This window comes from Paramisgurnus dabryanus, chromosome 2 (assembly GCF_030506205.2).
Source record: "Paramisgurnus dabryanus chromosome 2, PD_genome_1.1, whole genome shotgun sequence".
Taxonomy (NCBI): Eukaryota; Metazoa; Chordata; class Actinopteri; order Cypriniformes; family Cobitidae; genus Paramisgurnus; species Paramisgurnus dabryanus.
The window spans coordinates 51,353,325-51,368,835 of NC_133338.1; the positions used below are offsets into that span (position 1 = coordinate 51,353,325).

Genomic DNA, 15,511 nt, shown 5'->3' on the forward strand with positions numbered 1-15,511 from the left:
GTTTTCCACGTGTAGATTCAGAAAGGCGTTTTCAACTTTGATAAGTAAATTCCTAAAGCGGTCATTTTGTTCTTATACACGCTGTGTTTTTCGTTTCAGTAGTGATCAATCTACATGTTATTTAGTGACCTAACACATCCTGAAGTTTGACCTCTCTGAGTTTTTCAAAATAAAAGTAAAACGTGTTTAAATGTAAGGAGATCCTGTCCTGTCCTGGCTGCTAATACTGTTGTATATGTTGAATAATCAATATGAATCTAATTTGATTTTATTTCATTTTCATAGTGTTCAAACTGTTGAAAATAATTTTTTTTCTCAATTTAAGTTTGTACTGTGGGTTGCTTTTGAAACATTTGATGAAACTGAAATTTAAAATAAAAATGTAATTTCATATTTTTTTACAAAGATAAATTACAAAATATGTTTGCAGTTACATATTAACGAGGTCATAGTCATGTATACTTAATAAAAACACGTGTAACACAAAAATCTCTTGTTTTGTTCTGTTACTTTCGTCCCTGCAGTTGGGGTCGAAAGTAACAATTCACTACTTAAGTTTAAAGTAAAATTATACTGAAGTCGTTTAACATTTTTACAAAATTTCTCCTTGTATTGATAGACCAAACTTGTGAGTTATTGACCACAGCAAAAATATATCCCGGTCTATAACATTATATTTAAATATTAAGTTTTTCTAAAAAAAAAAAAAAAAAACAAAAAAAATGGTACTTTCGCCCCCGCTCTTCACTATTGTTGGACATTGCTACAAATATACCCATGCGACTTATGACTTATGGTTTTGTGGTCCGGGGTCACATACAGTACATAATATAAAAAAATCAATAATATGCATTTTATTTATTTTAATAATTGTTGCTGTTCTGCCATTACTTACAACTATTTACTGTAGATCTGCTTTGCACCAATGCACAATTGAAGTGAAAATCACAACAGAAATGATGTCTACCCAGGAAAACTCATCCATGCACCGTACTAATAGCACTCCTCACATCATAAACCACATGATAAACCATGAATGAAATTATATATATATATATAAAATGTATATACACAGGTAAATAGCTCATAAATATATACATGCATGTGTTTGTGTGTGTATTTATATGTACATAATTATTAGTACACATACTCATATATAATGTAAACAAAAACATTTATTTTGCAAACGATTAATTGTGATTAATCGTTATGCAGCCCTTACTCTGCCTGACATCTTTTTACTGAATTTGTTACAATGCATCTGGGATGAGAATTTGAAATGAGGCATCTTTGTAGCATAATTGTAACACTAAATGCTGTAGGCAGCTCACTAGGTTGTATAATGGATCTGTTTTCTGTGCCTGGAGCAACGGATGGTCAATAAAGAAAGTTTGAGTACACTATCATCATCGCCATACAGCCACCAAAGCTCTCATAACAGCCACCTGTGGGTTTAACAGTCAACAGAGACCGGACTAATAAGCAAGACAGCTGCAGAAGTTCACATTCTCCTCTGTGCGGTTACAATACACAACAAAATAGTACTAGATGTGCTCAGTTCTGTACAGAAATGTTGTTTAGCTAAAATCTCACGTATTCCTGATACTGTAAACATTTCACACACACGGTGCATTCACACATGAACACATAGTGCGGACTCAGCAGGTTACAAACTAATTAGTGTACTTGGACTAATAAGAGTGGGTGAAGCCCTAAGGGAAGAGCTGTAACCAGGATCATTAAAAACAACAACAAAACAAAAACAGCATTCTGAAACAAAACACTGTCTTTAAAAACCTGCTTGTTATTATAGTAATAATATATGGGCGGTAAATTAACAAATAACACAAAAAGCTTTTATTTAAAGAGCAATATTTAAAGCTGCAAATCCTCTCTATCGCCATCTATGTTCAAAATAAACAATATTATTAACTCTTTCGTCGCCATTGACGAGATATCTCGTCAATCAAGAGAAAACGCTTCCCTGCCAATGACGAGATTTTGCGTCTTTCCGCAATACCAGTATTATCCACCAGGTGGCGCCCTTCCGCAACTTTTTAAACCCGGAAGTATTGCCCTATGGCAAGCGGCTGCATGTCCGTGTCTGTTTTAAAGATCGCTCTGAATGGGATCTCTATGAAAAGTCCGTCACAAAAATGGAATTATCTCAGCTTTTTGCTCAAAATGTGGTGTTTTTGCAGAAACCTACCCATATTCAAAAGCTGATTACAAAAGAACCACTGAAGGTAGGATGAAAAGTTTTTTTTTTTTTGAAAGCAGAGGGTCTGTTGTTTCATTTGGTATATTGTATGTTTATATATTTAAAGAAGAACATTTTCTGGAAGGCATTAAACTTTGGTGAAAATCATGAAAAACGCTGGCGCTGGCTGGCAACTTTTTTTAAAACGCTGGCGGTAAATTTATATTTCTTGGTAAATCATAGCTGACAGCTCAAATAATGTGCATTTCTCAAACGCGAGGACAAAGTCTTTTTAAGAAAGTCGCGCAAGACCTGTCAGAATTGTACGTTTGTTTGAATGGTAATTTAATTCTTTTATGATTAACGATTGGCACTTTTTACAGGAAGACGGGACTAAAGCATCCATATTGACCGTTGCGATCTCAACCATTCATAGCAATAGCAATAACGCATTTTGTTAATATGAAATATCTTTGGCGAGGATGCGCCCTAGGAAGGCTGCAAATCTCAGCTGCCACGACATCAAGCATCATCGTAGGACATTTCAATTCGAAGGATGCTTTAAAGCGCCATGCCCTTCATTCAGCCTCCTTTGAAAGATGCATGAAGTGTATTCAAATTACCCACAATTCTATGCACACATTCCAAAAACATACACACAAAACAATTTGCGCAGGATTACATACAAAGTCAATGCAAAAATGCAAACAGACGCGGACTCGCGCAGGGTGATATGAACGACGTGAATTGGCCGTCGTGATTGCCACAAACATTGGTCTTTGCGCAAAATATTCAACTTTTGCATGACACAAAGTTAAATGCCGAAAGTAATCTAGAGTAAGGAACGCAAGGCTTTGCGTTTGGTGTTTACGCAGCATAAGACAATTTTACAACACTGATTATTTAATTCAAAACAAGTTACTAATCACAGCTTTAATCTGCCACTTCGATTATCACAAGTCTGAGTAATGGTTTTAAAAATGCACAAGTGGTCGATTACCAAATATTTAACATTACCGAAACACCCTAGTATGCAATACGCCTAGTTAAGCTGTTCTTATGTTTGTAAATAGCTCTTTCTCTATTTAGCGATTAAAATGTCTTTACTAATGGTATGTGTCTGGGGTGGGACTGTTTGATCTGTTTTACTCACCCAGGTAAGACAATGGGTGGAACAATGTAATGTTAAAAAAACACAATTTACCTTTCAACTGTATGATATATATATTGCTATTGGCTGCCTTGCTTTCTAGATATCAGTACTAGACTAGTCCTGCCACCTGGCAAACATATGTATAAATATTACGAAGTCTCTAAATAAATATGAACTTGTATAATCTTTAAACATGAGCAAAACTGCTGATTAAAACAGTACATCATCCAACACTACGTGTCATCCTGTCATTTAATCTTTCTTGGAAAACGACCTGAACAAAGACCTATAGAAAGAAGTTTAAGGATGTTTATGAATGCTTGGTGTTTATATTAGTCACACGTACCTGATAGTATCCTGTGGAAGTTCATCTCCCGCTGAGACAATATTAGTCAAGGTGACCACATCATCAGAGCGACTGTTTCTGTCCTTCCGACTGATGGTCCGCGTCTCAGGTGACCACTCCTGAAAATATACATTAAAACTGCATGCATTAAAGGCCAAATATTATGCACATTTTTACAAGATGTAATATGTATTATATCTAAGGTGTGCCTAGAATGTGTCTGTAAAGTTTCAGTTCAAAATAGCATTTATTATAGCATGTCCAAAATGCCCATATTTGGGTTGGAGCAAAAAAGCGCTATTTTCATGTGTGTACATTTAAATGCAAATGAGCTTCAGCTCCCTTACCAACACCGAAAGTCATATTTGTCGACCGCATACGTCATCGAGGTTTATTATTTAAGGTTCTATTTCAGAAAAGCAACCGTTACGTTTCGAGGTAAGAATGAAACTACAATGATTGTATATGTTTTTAACTGAAATGTAAGAACCTCGATGATGTTTGCGGTCAACAAATGCGACTTCCGGAAGACACACGGAAACCTGGACAGGACGCGTCCCGGAAAAATGAGACAATAGTATATTTAGCCGTCTAAACGTGCTAACAAACAAACAAAAAAAAACTTTTGGGTAAAATAAACCAGTTAGTCAGTGGCCGTAGGCAGGAATTTGTTTGTGTGATGTCACATTAACAAGAGAATCAAAACAGCATGTCTAATGAGACTGCTTTGGTTTAATAAGAATTAAAAAAGGAGTGGGTGGATTTTGTGGACACTACTAACATACATTTGTGCCAAAACTCTTTGTATTTTGCACAACATGTGCCCTTAAAAATGCAAAATACAGGTGATTAATGTTACACAATGATTTACAGAGTGACCTCACAACCTTACATTCCAACACTATATTGCCATACAATAAATACTTTAAACATAACTAACAGTTAAGTATTTCAAGGGGTCATATGATGATATAAAACCTTAATCTATTGTCATAAAAGTAGAAAAACTCTTACTTAAAGAAATAAGAGCATATCTAAAACCTAAATCTTCTTAGAGATTTGGAATATTATTTTGGACCCATGTCTATAAAATGTACAGTTTCCACACTGACCATTCATATACTGACATTTATAATACGAATTGGATCTGTTGACGTATATGTTTGCATATAAAAGATCATGGGTTCGATCTAGGGATGCACCGAATATTCGACCACCGAAAATTTTATCACCGAAACAATACGGCCAAAATGTTGTGATGACGCAAACAGAAACCGTGACCTGCACGTGTTTGTCTGAAGCAACATGTCTGCTGTGTGGACGTATTTAATCACAAAAAGGTGCTAAAGTGAGCAGCTTTCTGTACGCACATGCGGTTGAATGTGTCCGGTCCAGCTCCAGTCAGACGTGATCATCACTATGCCCTTCAACGATCAGAACTCTTGATGTGTAAACTTTAGAGAGAGTTGCGCTATTGTGTCTCATACTGTAGTGTATTAACATACATTTGGCAAAAAAAGCAATGAAAAACAACGTAACGTTTTTATGTGGAGCGACTCACCATCGGACTCTGTGTGCGCGTTTAAGTGCACTCAGTAGTGCATACACGGAGAGACGCATTTCAAGAAGCAAGCGAACGGAAAATCTTTCTGTTCTTGACAGGGCAAATACAAACAAAATTATCTGTCTGTGCTTATTTGGTCTTTAAATCTTTAATTTAATTCACTTACTTAAGTCTGTGTCATTAATGTTAATCAAACAACCAAACACAAAGAGAAAATCACTTCTGTAGCTCCTCTGGAGGTGTCATTTACCTGAGCAATCCGGACCAAAATCTGCCTTCTCTCTAACTCTCTGTATCCTATTCAACCGCTCAACCGAGCATTTCACAACACTGGGACATTTTTGAACCACAAACGCACTTAAATTCCACAACACATCCACACAAACGTACATACAGTACATACAAGAGGGTGTTCAATTACACAAATGTGAAGACTCTGACATTGCCACTGTGTTTGCATTGCACAGAGTGCTGGGAGGGCAGGCGGGAAAGATTTGGCATTAGGGAGAGGGATTCGACATTCCAGAACCCACTCATGGGCCGTGTGAAGACAACAGTTCATTCACGCTCTGCCCATTAGAAATTCACCACCATTGGAGTCCAAAACGGCTCTCTAACCTCACAAAACTGTTTTTTCTGCCTGTAAATGTCACATCTTTCCTCTAAACAAATGTTAACAGTGAATTGTATCATCCTGGTAAATGTCTTCACTGGCATTTCAGGGTTTTTGCCAACATTACAAGCATTCTGCCGAGTGGAGAAGTCACCATACCTCAAATTGTGGCCAGTTCATGCTCATGCCGGGCCCGTGTGTGTTTCTCCACCACCTGAGGTCCTCTGTGTCGCTGGCTGCGTTGATGGTCTGACCCAGGTCTCGAAACAGGGCTTTAAATCTGCGTAGGGATTTTCCAGTCTTTGTTAGTACAGGTTTTATTTAAGGGTTGTCACAGTCAACATACATTCTTCGCCAACTTTAATTTATCATAAAAGTTAACGCATGTAAGTCACACCACATAATATGTAGTATCAACTTGAACAAATCCTTTTTGGATTGGGTAAAAAGAGGTGTGCCTGTCAGGCGAGAGCAATGGGCAAAAATCCCAGACTTACATTAAAGGAGGAAGACAGGTTGTAACTAAGATCCAGATTATGACAGATTGGAGCCAGTAAGCAAATGCTTAGTAACAACCAGTGGGGTTGTGAGGGGAGGGCTTTAGGGGCTTAAGCCCCTTATGTTTTGTCAAAAGCCCCTGATCTTTTAAAGAGTTTAAACCTTTTAGTTCACAAAAGTAAGTGAATTTATTATTATTACTACTTCATTTTTATAAAGCATTTATAATTGGTTTTCCTAGTACACAAATTCAATCTGTTTGTGGTAGATCAGCGCTTATTTTACGCTCGATTTATTCTGTTAAGAGCAGTTGTAAAGATCTTCGTATGTGGAGTTGTTAAACAGTACAGTATCTGTTCTGGCCTCCAGGTGGCACTGTTAACAACATATTAGCTGTGTTTACATTACCCTTCAAATTGCGCAAATTAAAATAGCGATTTGAAAATGCACTTAATGGAATTTTGCATAAAGTCCCATATATATCGCAAAAAAGTTTTTACGTTTTCTTTTTTTTAAAATCGCCTGCGATTCTCATGCGTGTTTTATGAGTAACCTGCTATTCCACCTGTTTTCAGATAGAGCAGCATTTACTAGTGATGGGAGAAACTAAGCTTTTCGAAGCTTTTAATCAATTGAACCAATTGCTTTGCAAATTGATTCAGTTTTTCTAAGCGTTCGAAACACCATACACGCTGGCGACACCTGCTGGTCAAAATAGTGTAAAAGCAGCAAGATCTGTCCAAACAATTTACACTTTTAACAAAATAATAGCAAGATTGTTCTAAAAATATGTTTTTAAGAAAAATAAATAATTTAAATTTATTAAGACATAATTAAAAGTGTATTCTGTGTTTTTAGTTTTATTTATGGCAAACAAATCATTAAAACGAACTCCCTTTTTAATTATGCACATTTTTGTCATTAAATCTGTCTATAAATAAAAAGTAGAAAAAAATGGTAGTGTTATTAATCAGAAGGATGAATGATTCATGAACTTTTATAATAAAACTGACCCGAGTTCACCCACACTGGTCATTTGTGATCAACTCCCCCTAAGTGGTGAATCGTCAGATTTTCGAAACGTTTCAAAACAGTTATGACGTAATGAAGCCTTGTTTGCTAAAATCACGTGACTTTGGCCCAGTTTGAAACTAGCTCCAAACCAATGATTCGAAACAAAAGATTCGTAAATCTTACGAATTTACATGAAGCGTGCTTCAAAATTGCCCATCACTAGCATTTACTACATGGAGCTATATTTCACCAATCAGCTAGGAAAAATCGCATTCATAATCGTGGAAGATCGGTGAAATCCGGCTCTGTGTAGTAAATTCCGCTCCAGTCACTCTTGCAGTATTTTACTGTCATTCCCATGTTGGTCTGCGCAGCACCGTATGAATTCGAACACACCGTCACCATGGTTTTTAGAATGTCAAAATTACGGTTGAGTTGCATAACATCGGTTAACGGAAACGCTGTCACTTCGCAATAGTTTTTGTCTACATTGAAACATTTTTTTTATGTAAATGCAGCAACAGTCTGTCACTAAACATCGTCATTCTTCAGGTAAAAATTAACATTTAATTTTTTAACAAAATAACATTTTTGCTAAATTAAAAAACTTTCTCAATTCTTAATAACTTAACGCTTCATAACTCACCACAGCTTACATTGTCAATGTGTATGTATGTAAAAATGAAATAACTTTAAACAATAAAATAAAGGCCTATGTGAAATATAGTCTATAAATCCATAGGGGTGTGATGAGCGAGATTAAATGTGTTTCGCGAGATTACATGTGTCTCGCGAGAATTCTTGTGGAGGTGCTGGCCGTTTCTCAAATAAAAGACTGCATCCTTCGGAGGTCGCATTTTTAAACTGCATTTACTTCATTAATGTCTTATTAGAGACTATTAACAATTATAAAGTGTACTAATTATTTTATTGAAATGAACCTTGATGACATATGCAGCCTGCATATGCGACCTCCGGAGGATGCAGCTTTCTGTTTGACCCTTTTACAGTGCATGCATTATATTTGTCTATTACTGCGTTTGCTTTTTTGTTTGGGTTTCTAATAATGTTCGTTTGGGAGCTCGTGTGAAGTCTGAGACGCGTTGTGTTTGTCTGTTGATCAGTGTCAGATGTGAAGTCTCAGCAGATTAAACCCTCACACAGAGTTACATGATTTAATGTCTGCATGTTCTTGCTCAAAAAATGACAGTGGTTGTATCATTTCTAGTGTAAAGAAATGGACATATATTAAATGTTAATATGGATTTAACCATTGTTTGTCTAAAAATAAGCGTTTCTCTCCATCTAAAGTGAAAGTGAAGACAGCGTCCGCGAGACGAGTCCACTATCGCCCCCTGCAGGCATTTCATTTGTTATAATACATACATAATGCTTTTTATGCCACAAATGTAATGTGTTTGTTAATGTTGTTTAATGTAACTTGGTTTTAATACTTTATTTGAACCAATTATTATTGCATCTTCGTTATTATGTAATTTTAAATGCTACTGCTCACTTGGGTCTATTTTTATTTCCCCAAAATAACAAATTACTCATTATCAGTTAGCAAAATAATTGTTAGGGCCAGTCCATGATTAGTTAAAACACTTAAAAATAATGTGATTTCAGTTTCTTATTCATTTATTTTATCATTTAGGGTTTCTTAAAAAGTGTACAAATATCGTCTTGTCTCGTTCTCGTGAACCCAATCTCGTGTTTCGTCTCGTCACACCCCTATAAATTCACTTATGTATTGAAATTTTCCAGGTTTAAATAGTCACTAAGACAACATATAGGGGTGATTTCACAGACAGGGTGCAGATTAAGCCAGGACTAGGACTTAGTTATTTTAGGAAATGTAAGTAGTGGTATATACTGGTGTGCATCTTAAGACAAAACAATGGCACTGATAAATGTTAAAATACGTCAGTGCAAGGTGTTTTGAAATTAAAGCAGCTCAAACATGCATTTTAGTCTGGGACTAGGATAAGCCCTGTCCGGGAAACGCCCCATAGAGAAAATGCAAAGGAGAAATATCAGGGGATTTGATGGTTTCACAATCAGTTCTAGAACAGACAGAAAGTAAGGGTTGATCAACAAGGAAAATGAGAAAATATCAGGCAGAATAGAGAAAAAACATAAAAAAATTAATAAGACAATCACCATGAGGACAGAAAGAACTACTAGGCAATTACAGTTTTGTAAACAAAAAGCGTTTTTCAGGCTCTTTTCAGTTTTGTATTCATATTACAATTAATATCATAATAAATCAAAAATATCTGTTGCGTTTGTGGGATCATGTTCTAAGGGGGCTGAGCCCCCCTTCAAAGCTGACCCTAGCAACACCTCTGATAACAACCCATAATAATATAGCAATGATGCTTACTTTTTGATTAGAAATCTAGTTTCTTTAGATCTGGTTTCACAATCAGTGCTAAACAAACAGAAGTACTTTGGAAACGCAAAGAACGAGGGAGGGAAAAAGTAAACACTCGAGTTCCTGTACATGAAGCTAAACTATATGATTACCACACAGCCCTGTCATTACTGCATCAGTCAACAAACTACAGAGACAGATTTATAAAGATGATGTTTGTGTCGCCATACTCAACGCTGAAAGAGTTATCAAATATGATAGGAGGTATTTGTTCACTGATTAAAAAAACAATAAAACCACCAACTTGCTCTAATGTTCAGCACTTTTTGGAAAGACCCTGGTTAATACTCAACCACATGCTCAGAATTCCTCTTTAAGTAAACTTAATGATACCAAAGAGCATGGAAAAACAAATAATCACTTATTAATGGTTAACGTTTTCCTGCCTTCTCAGTTTTAGTCAGATGAATTAACCATTTCAGGACCCAGAGGATATTAAGACAAACTTCATAAATCAGGAATTAAACATAAGGTAAAGTTCAGGACATGTTCCTCATTTCTCAATTTTTATTGAACAAGCTCCCAATTGTGGACATTTGTGCCTTTCAGTCTCTAAGTGGCTCTTTTCCAAAATCTAGAGATTTGTCTACTTAGACATCTACTTATTTCCCACCAAAATGATGCTGGTTCTCATGCTTTCATACTGACTTTTGTTACATACTAGAGCTACAAAATATATAAATTCTTCCCCTAAATATTTGTGCGGTCCGCCACCGAATCAACACTAGCCACAACAAATGGATTCTTCATGATTCCCATTTACATTTTTATTTGACTATTTACCCTCCTAAGACCCTAGATTTGATTGATCTTTTGGGTGGGATGCTTTCTTATGTAGGGTTCACACCAGACGCGGTAGAGGCTTGTTAAGTCAAGGCAAAGACGCGGATAGGCATCCTGCGGCGTGGAAATGCGCGAGTTGAAAAATCTTTGGCGGATTAACCAATCAGGACCTTGCTATAGTAATGACTTGATTACAGGAAGCGAGTGGAGTCTCAGCGGAGTCGCAGAAGCCCCTCCCTCCCATGACAAAAATTTTTGTGTGAATGTCTCGAATTACTAAAATTTTCATGCGTGAATAAACTCAAAATGTTCAAGCGTCCAACTACGCGCGAATACCGCAGCTGGTGTGAATGCACCATTAAGGTAGCTTGACTAACCGATCATTGCTGGAAAGATCCAGATGCTGGTGCATGTCCTTCATAACTTCTTTAAAGAACTGCAGCCTTTTTTTCTCAGCTTCCTGGGTGATTTCAAAGACTTGCTCCATGTCCTCCATGTAACGCGGGTTACAGCGATTGAGTTCTTCAAGGGCTCTCTCATAACGCTCTTGTGCCTGAGGGAAACATTTCCAAAACAGTCATGTGAGAGATGCAAAGGCCACAGAAAAACCGTGATAATGCTACAAAAATAGTAAAAATGTCATGGCATTTACACAGAGCTTATAGATGATGAAATGAAACTGCCTAAACCAGCTGTTCCAACCTTCTTCATTTGCAAATCACTTTAAATATGTCTGCTAAATTAAACCTATAATTTACACTATGAGTGTAATTATAGGTAACACAAAACCAGCTGTCATCATTTATGGAAAAACAAAGTAAGAAATAAAAGTTTGCAACGTTTTTCATAACACCATAGAAAAGACTGCACTGCATGTATAAAGTACAGTTTTGTGAATGAAACCACACATCTACAAGCATATCTTTCACACTCATAAATAAACATTGTTTCAGCCCCCTAATAGCAACAAGCAGGTCTAATCTTGTCTTTATGTCTGTAGAAACTTAACAGATCTAATATCTAGATAGCAGGGCTCAACATAAAGGACTGCCTGGTGGCCCAGGACCAGTGTGAGAGACGTTCGGGCCAGTAAACATTATTGTCATTTGCCCGACATTTGCCTCAGTCACTAAAATATATTTTCTGTTTGTGTCCGTATGTCTGTATGTATTATTATGGAATGTTATCATCGCGACACATTTTAAGCTTTGCAAATGTTAACATTCTCAGAAATGTTATGAGGTTTCTTCTACCTTATTGGTTGTTGTAAATAACAACATGTGTTGCTTGCTATTTCAGCTGGTAGAGCAGAGAGACATTAAGATTGTGGGGGCGTTGACCAAAAAAAATTATTTAACATCTTGGAATCAAACAAACACGACGAAAGAAACGATGCAAGGTTTGCACAGTTTGCCGTCAGTTTACAGGTAAAGTTGGGAGCCTTTATCGTTGAAAAATGTCTGTTGTATATTTATACAATTATATTTGACTTTTAAATTATTATTTTTAAATATAATAATGAAAATCTTTTTTTAAGTGGGGCCAGTGAAAATTTTGGCAGGGCAAGTGAAAACCTGAACCACTGGCCCGACTGTGCCAGTATAAAAAATTATTTGCTTTATTACGGATTGGACACCTTTTTTTAAAACTACAACCATGATTACATTAACGCATTTAGCATTGTAATTAAGATTGACTTTTTGTTTGTTATGTATGTGCAATTCCTGAGAATCAAACCTTTGACGTTGCTGGCGCCATTTCCTATCAGTGGCGCTACAGAAAACTAAATGACAAATTTATGCAACTGTGTCTATGGGTGCTTCTTAATATTCTTAGTTTCTTTGCTTCTACTTCCCACATCCCATGACACGGAAATCGATCAAGCTTCGCCATCTTGTAGGACATCTCAATTGGTTTAATTGAATGGCGAGGAGGTGAGAAACGAAGAGTGAGGAGGCTTCCTAAGGAGTCATGAGTGAGGATTCACAAGTGTATCCTATGCGGAAGTGTTTTATTGACTAAACCTGACACACGTATAAATTAAGTATTAAAGGATTAGTCCATTTTCTTAAAAAAATCCAGATAATTTACTCACCACCATGTCATCCAAAATGTTGATGTCTTTCTTTGGTCAGTCGAGAAGATTTTTTTTTTGTTTGAGGAAAACAATCCAGGATTTTTCTCATTTTAATGGACTTTAATGGACCCCAACACTTAACGGTTTTAATGCAGTTTAAAATTGCAGTTTCAAAGGACTCTAAACGATCCCGAACAAGGCATAAGGGTCTTATCTAGAGAAACAATTGTCATTTTTGGCAAGAAAAATTAAAAATATGCACTTTTAAGCCAGCGAGACCTCACAAAATTGCGTAATGTCTTGGAAAGGTCACAGGTTACATATATGAAACACACATTTGCGGACCATTTTAAACAATAAACTAACACAAAGACATAAATTAGTCTCATTCCACATACAACAACGTCGGAATAGTCCTCTTTCTCCACACTTGTAAACACTGGGGAGTAGTTTCGCATACATCATCCATGACCTCTTGACGTGTTGAAGTGAGGTCACGCTGGTGCATCACACAGCCGGAGGAAGACGAGAAGTTGTGGTTAAGAAGTGCATTTATTTCTTACCTAGATAAGACCCTTATATCTCGTTTGGGATCGTTTAGAGTCCTTTGAAACTGCAATTTTAAACTGCATTAAAACTGTAAAGTGTTGGGGTCCATTAAAATGAGAAAAATCAAGGAATGTTTTCTTCAAAAACCGTAAATTCTTCTCGATTGAACAAAGAAAGACATCAACATTTTGGATGACATGGTGGTGAGAAAATTATCTGGATTTTTTTTAAGACTAATCCTTTAATCATTAAATTATTGTAAATGTACTGTAGACTCGTTTTAGAGAGTATATTTAATATGTATAGACCACTGATTTATACAACAGATCAGTTCTAAAGACACATTTATTCATTTTACAGCACTTTTAAGAATGTCTTTATTTTAAATGTAGTAAAGCTATTTACACAAATTTTATTTTTCTTGTTAAATATTTTTAAGAACTTTATACAGAGAGTGAGGATATGCCATTTCACTTCACTTCGCTTCACGTCTTTCCTCCATCACATCCTAGGGGGGTGGAGCTAAGAGGAAAGGAAGTGAAGATGCACAAATAAAAATGAGAAGCAAAATTTTTTACCTTCTCAGCCTCTTGTGTACATTTCTCCAAGCGGTCTGTGAACTTGCGGACCTCCTCTGGGGATTTGGTCGTATCCGCCTTGGCATGGGTTTCACGGGTTAGAGCGGTGCGCTCTTCCTTACGGGTCTGGTGATAAATCTTTTTGGTGGACTCCACCTACCGCAGAGAAGTCGAGCACACTGTTTATTCATAAACATCATATACGCTGTTACTTTTTGAACATAATTTTAGGGGATAGTTTACTCTAATATAAAAATTAACATTACTCATATTGATGTAAAAACAAATTAGATTCACTGGCAGGGTTTGTTGCCAACTCTGGATATAATTGGATATTTATTGTGTGGTCAACAAAACTTTAAAGAAGTATTATAGATGTTGACCCTGGCATGCGTTTTCATCTTTTAATGCATGAAATGGTTTATAATGTGACTTTTATACAGGAGACTCACGTCCTTGAGTTTCCTGACCCAGGTTTTCTGGGCTTTGCGAAAGCCTTCATCAGCATCTTTGGTCTCCCGGAATCCACCCATCATCTGCTTGTGAAAGGCGTCCTTTTGCCAGTTGCGAATCTTATTGCTGTCCTCGACGATCAGTTTCTCTTTAATCTCCATATGGATCTCGCTCAGTGTGTCTGCTGCGTTCATAAACGCATGCCAGGCCTTTTCTACCGTGCCATACTGTGACCCTGAGGAAACATCAACCATCTTTTATTTCACAATCATCTACAACAACAACAAACTAAAGCGTGTAATATCTCTGTCACTAAAATTAACAAATGTTTATACATGTTATCAATCAGGCTTCATAAACACTTCCCTATCTGTCTTCTTTGGTCTGACAAACAGATCTGAAAGAAATACTTACAAGCAAGAAATTATTACATCATTTATTCTTTTGGCAAAAACATACAGGCAGACTCATAGTGTTAATTGAGATTCCTGTGTGTTTAACTTTTAAAATTTAAATTTTACTCTTAAATCATGTTGAACTAGCTCTTGCAATATAAAATTTGTAATGGTGTGCACATGCATCTAAACACAAAGTAAATAGAGCTCAATGTGTCTGCTCCTTTAAAGTCACATGGTCCCGCCTGCTAATCCACTCATGTCCTCACCTTCAGGTTCACTTCTGTTTTGTTTGGGCTTTACACGATTTTGATTTATTATTCAAATGTAACTTTAGGACACTGTTCTCCATGTTATTTTGCAAGTGCTTATGTCAATAGCCAGTTTATCTACACAAAGACGTCAACTTGACAAACCACTGAGGCACATAAGGCAACTTACAGTAAAGCGCACATATTATGCAAAATCCACTTTTAGTGATGCATAGTGATATTACGCATTGCCCGAACAGGGCTCGAACGTGCGACCAATTTTTCAATGGTGCGACTTAAAAAAAATCTGAGGTTGCACCAATCAGATATTATTATTATTTTGTGTTTCCAGCAATGACAAATCCTGAACACAATATTAAAACTATAATGAAAGATCGGAACAAAGCAATGTAATAAAAGTATTTTTAGGAAATAGATTTTAGAACAAACATAAAAGCAATAGGCTATAAGGGAAAAAAGAATCACAGCATGAAAATTATAAAATACATGCGGTGTTAAATGCAATGCAGTCAAAAATGTTGGTGCACCTAAATTTTGTGCTGGTGCACCTAAGAAAAAAAAGTTAGGTGCACCAGTGCA

General features: G+C 36.4%; 1 protein-coding gene across 6 annotated transcripts in view; it reads right to left on the minus strand.

The window, feature by feature from the left end:
- pacsin3 (protein kinase C and casein kinase substrate in neurons 3) overlaps window positions 1-15,511 on the minus strand; it is a 48,690-nt gene that overhangs the window by 7,106 nt on the left and 26,073 nt on the right. For all 6 annotated transcript variants that reach the window (XM_065261588.2, XM_065261587.2, XM_065261589.2 and 3 more), the window contains 5 exons: window positions 14,265-14,500; window positions 13,813-13,968; window positions 10,986-11,161; window positions 6,036-6,156; window positions 3,700-3,818 (listed from right to left, as the gene is read on the minus strand). In XM_065261588.2, the coding sequence (XP_065117660.1) occupies window positions 3,700-3,818; window positions 6,036-6,156; window positions 10,986-11,161; window positions 13,813-13,968; window positions 14,265-14,500 (808 nt within the window). The remainder of the gene's footprint in view (window positions 1-3,699; window positions 3,819-6,035; window positions 6,157-10,985; window positions 11,162-13,812; window positions 13,969-14,264; window positions 14,501-15,511) is intronic.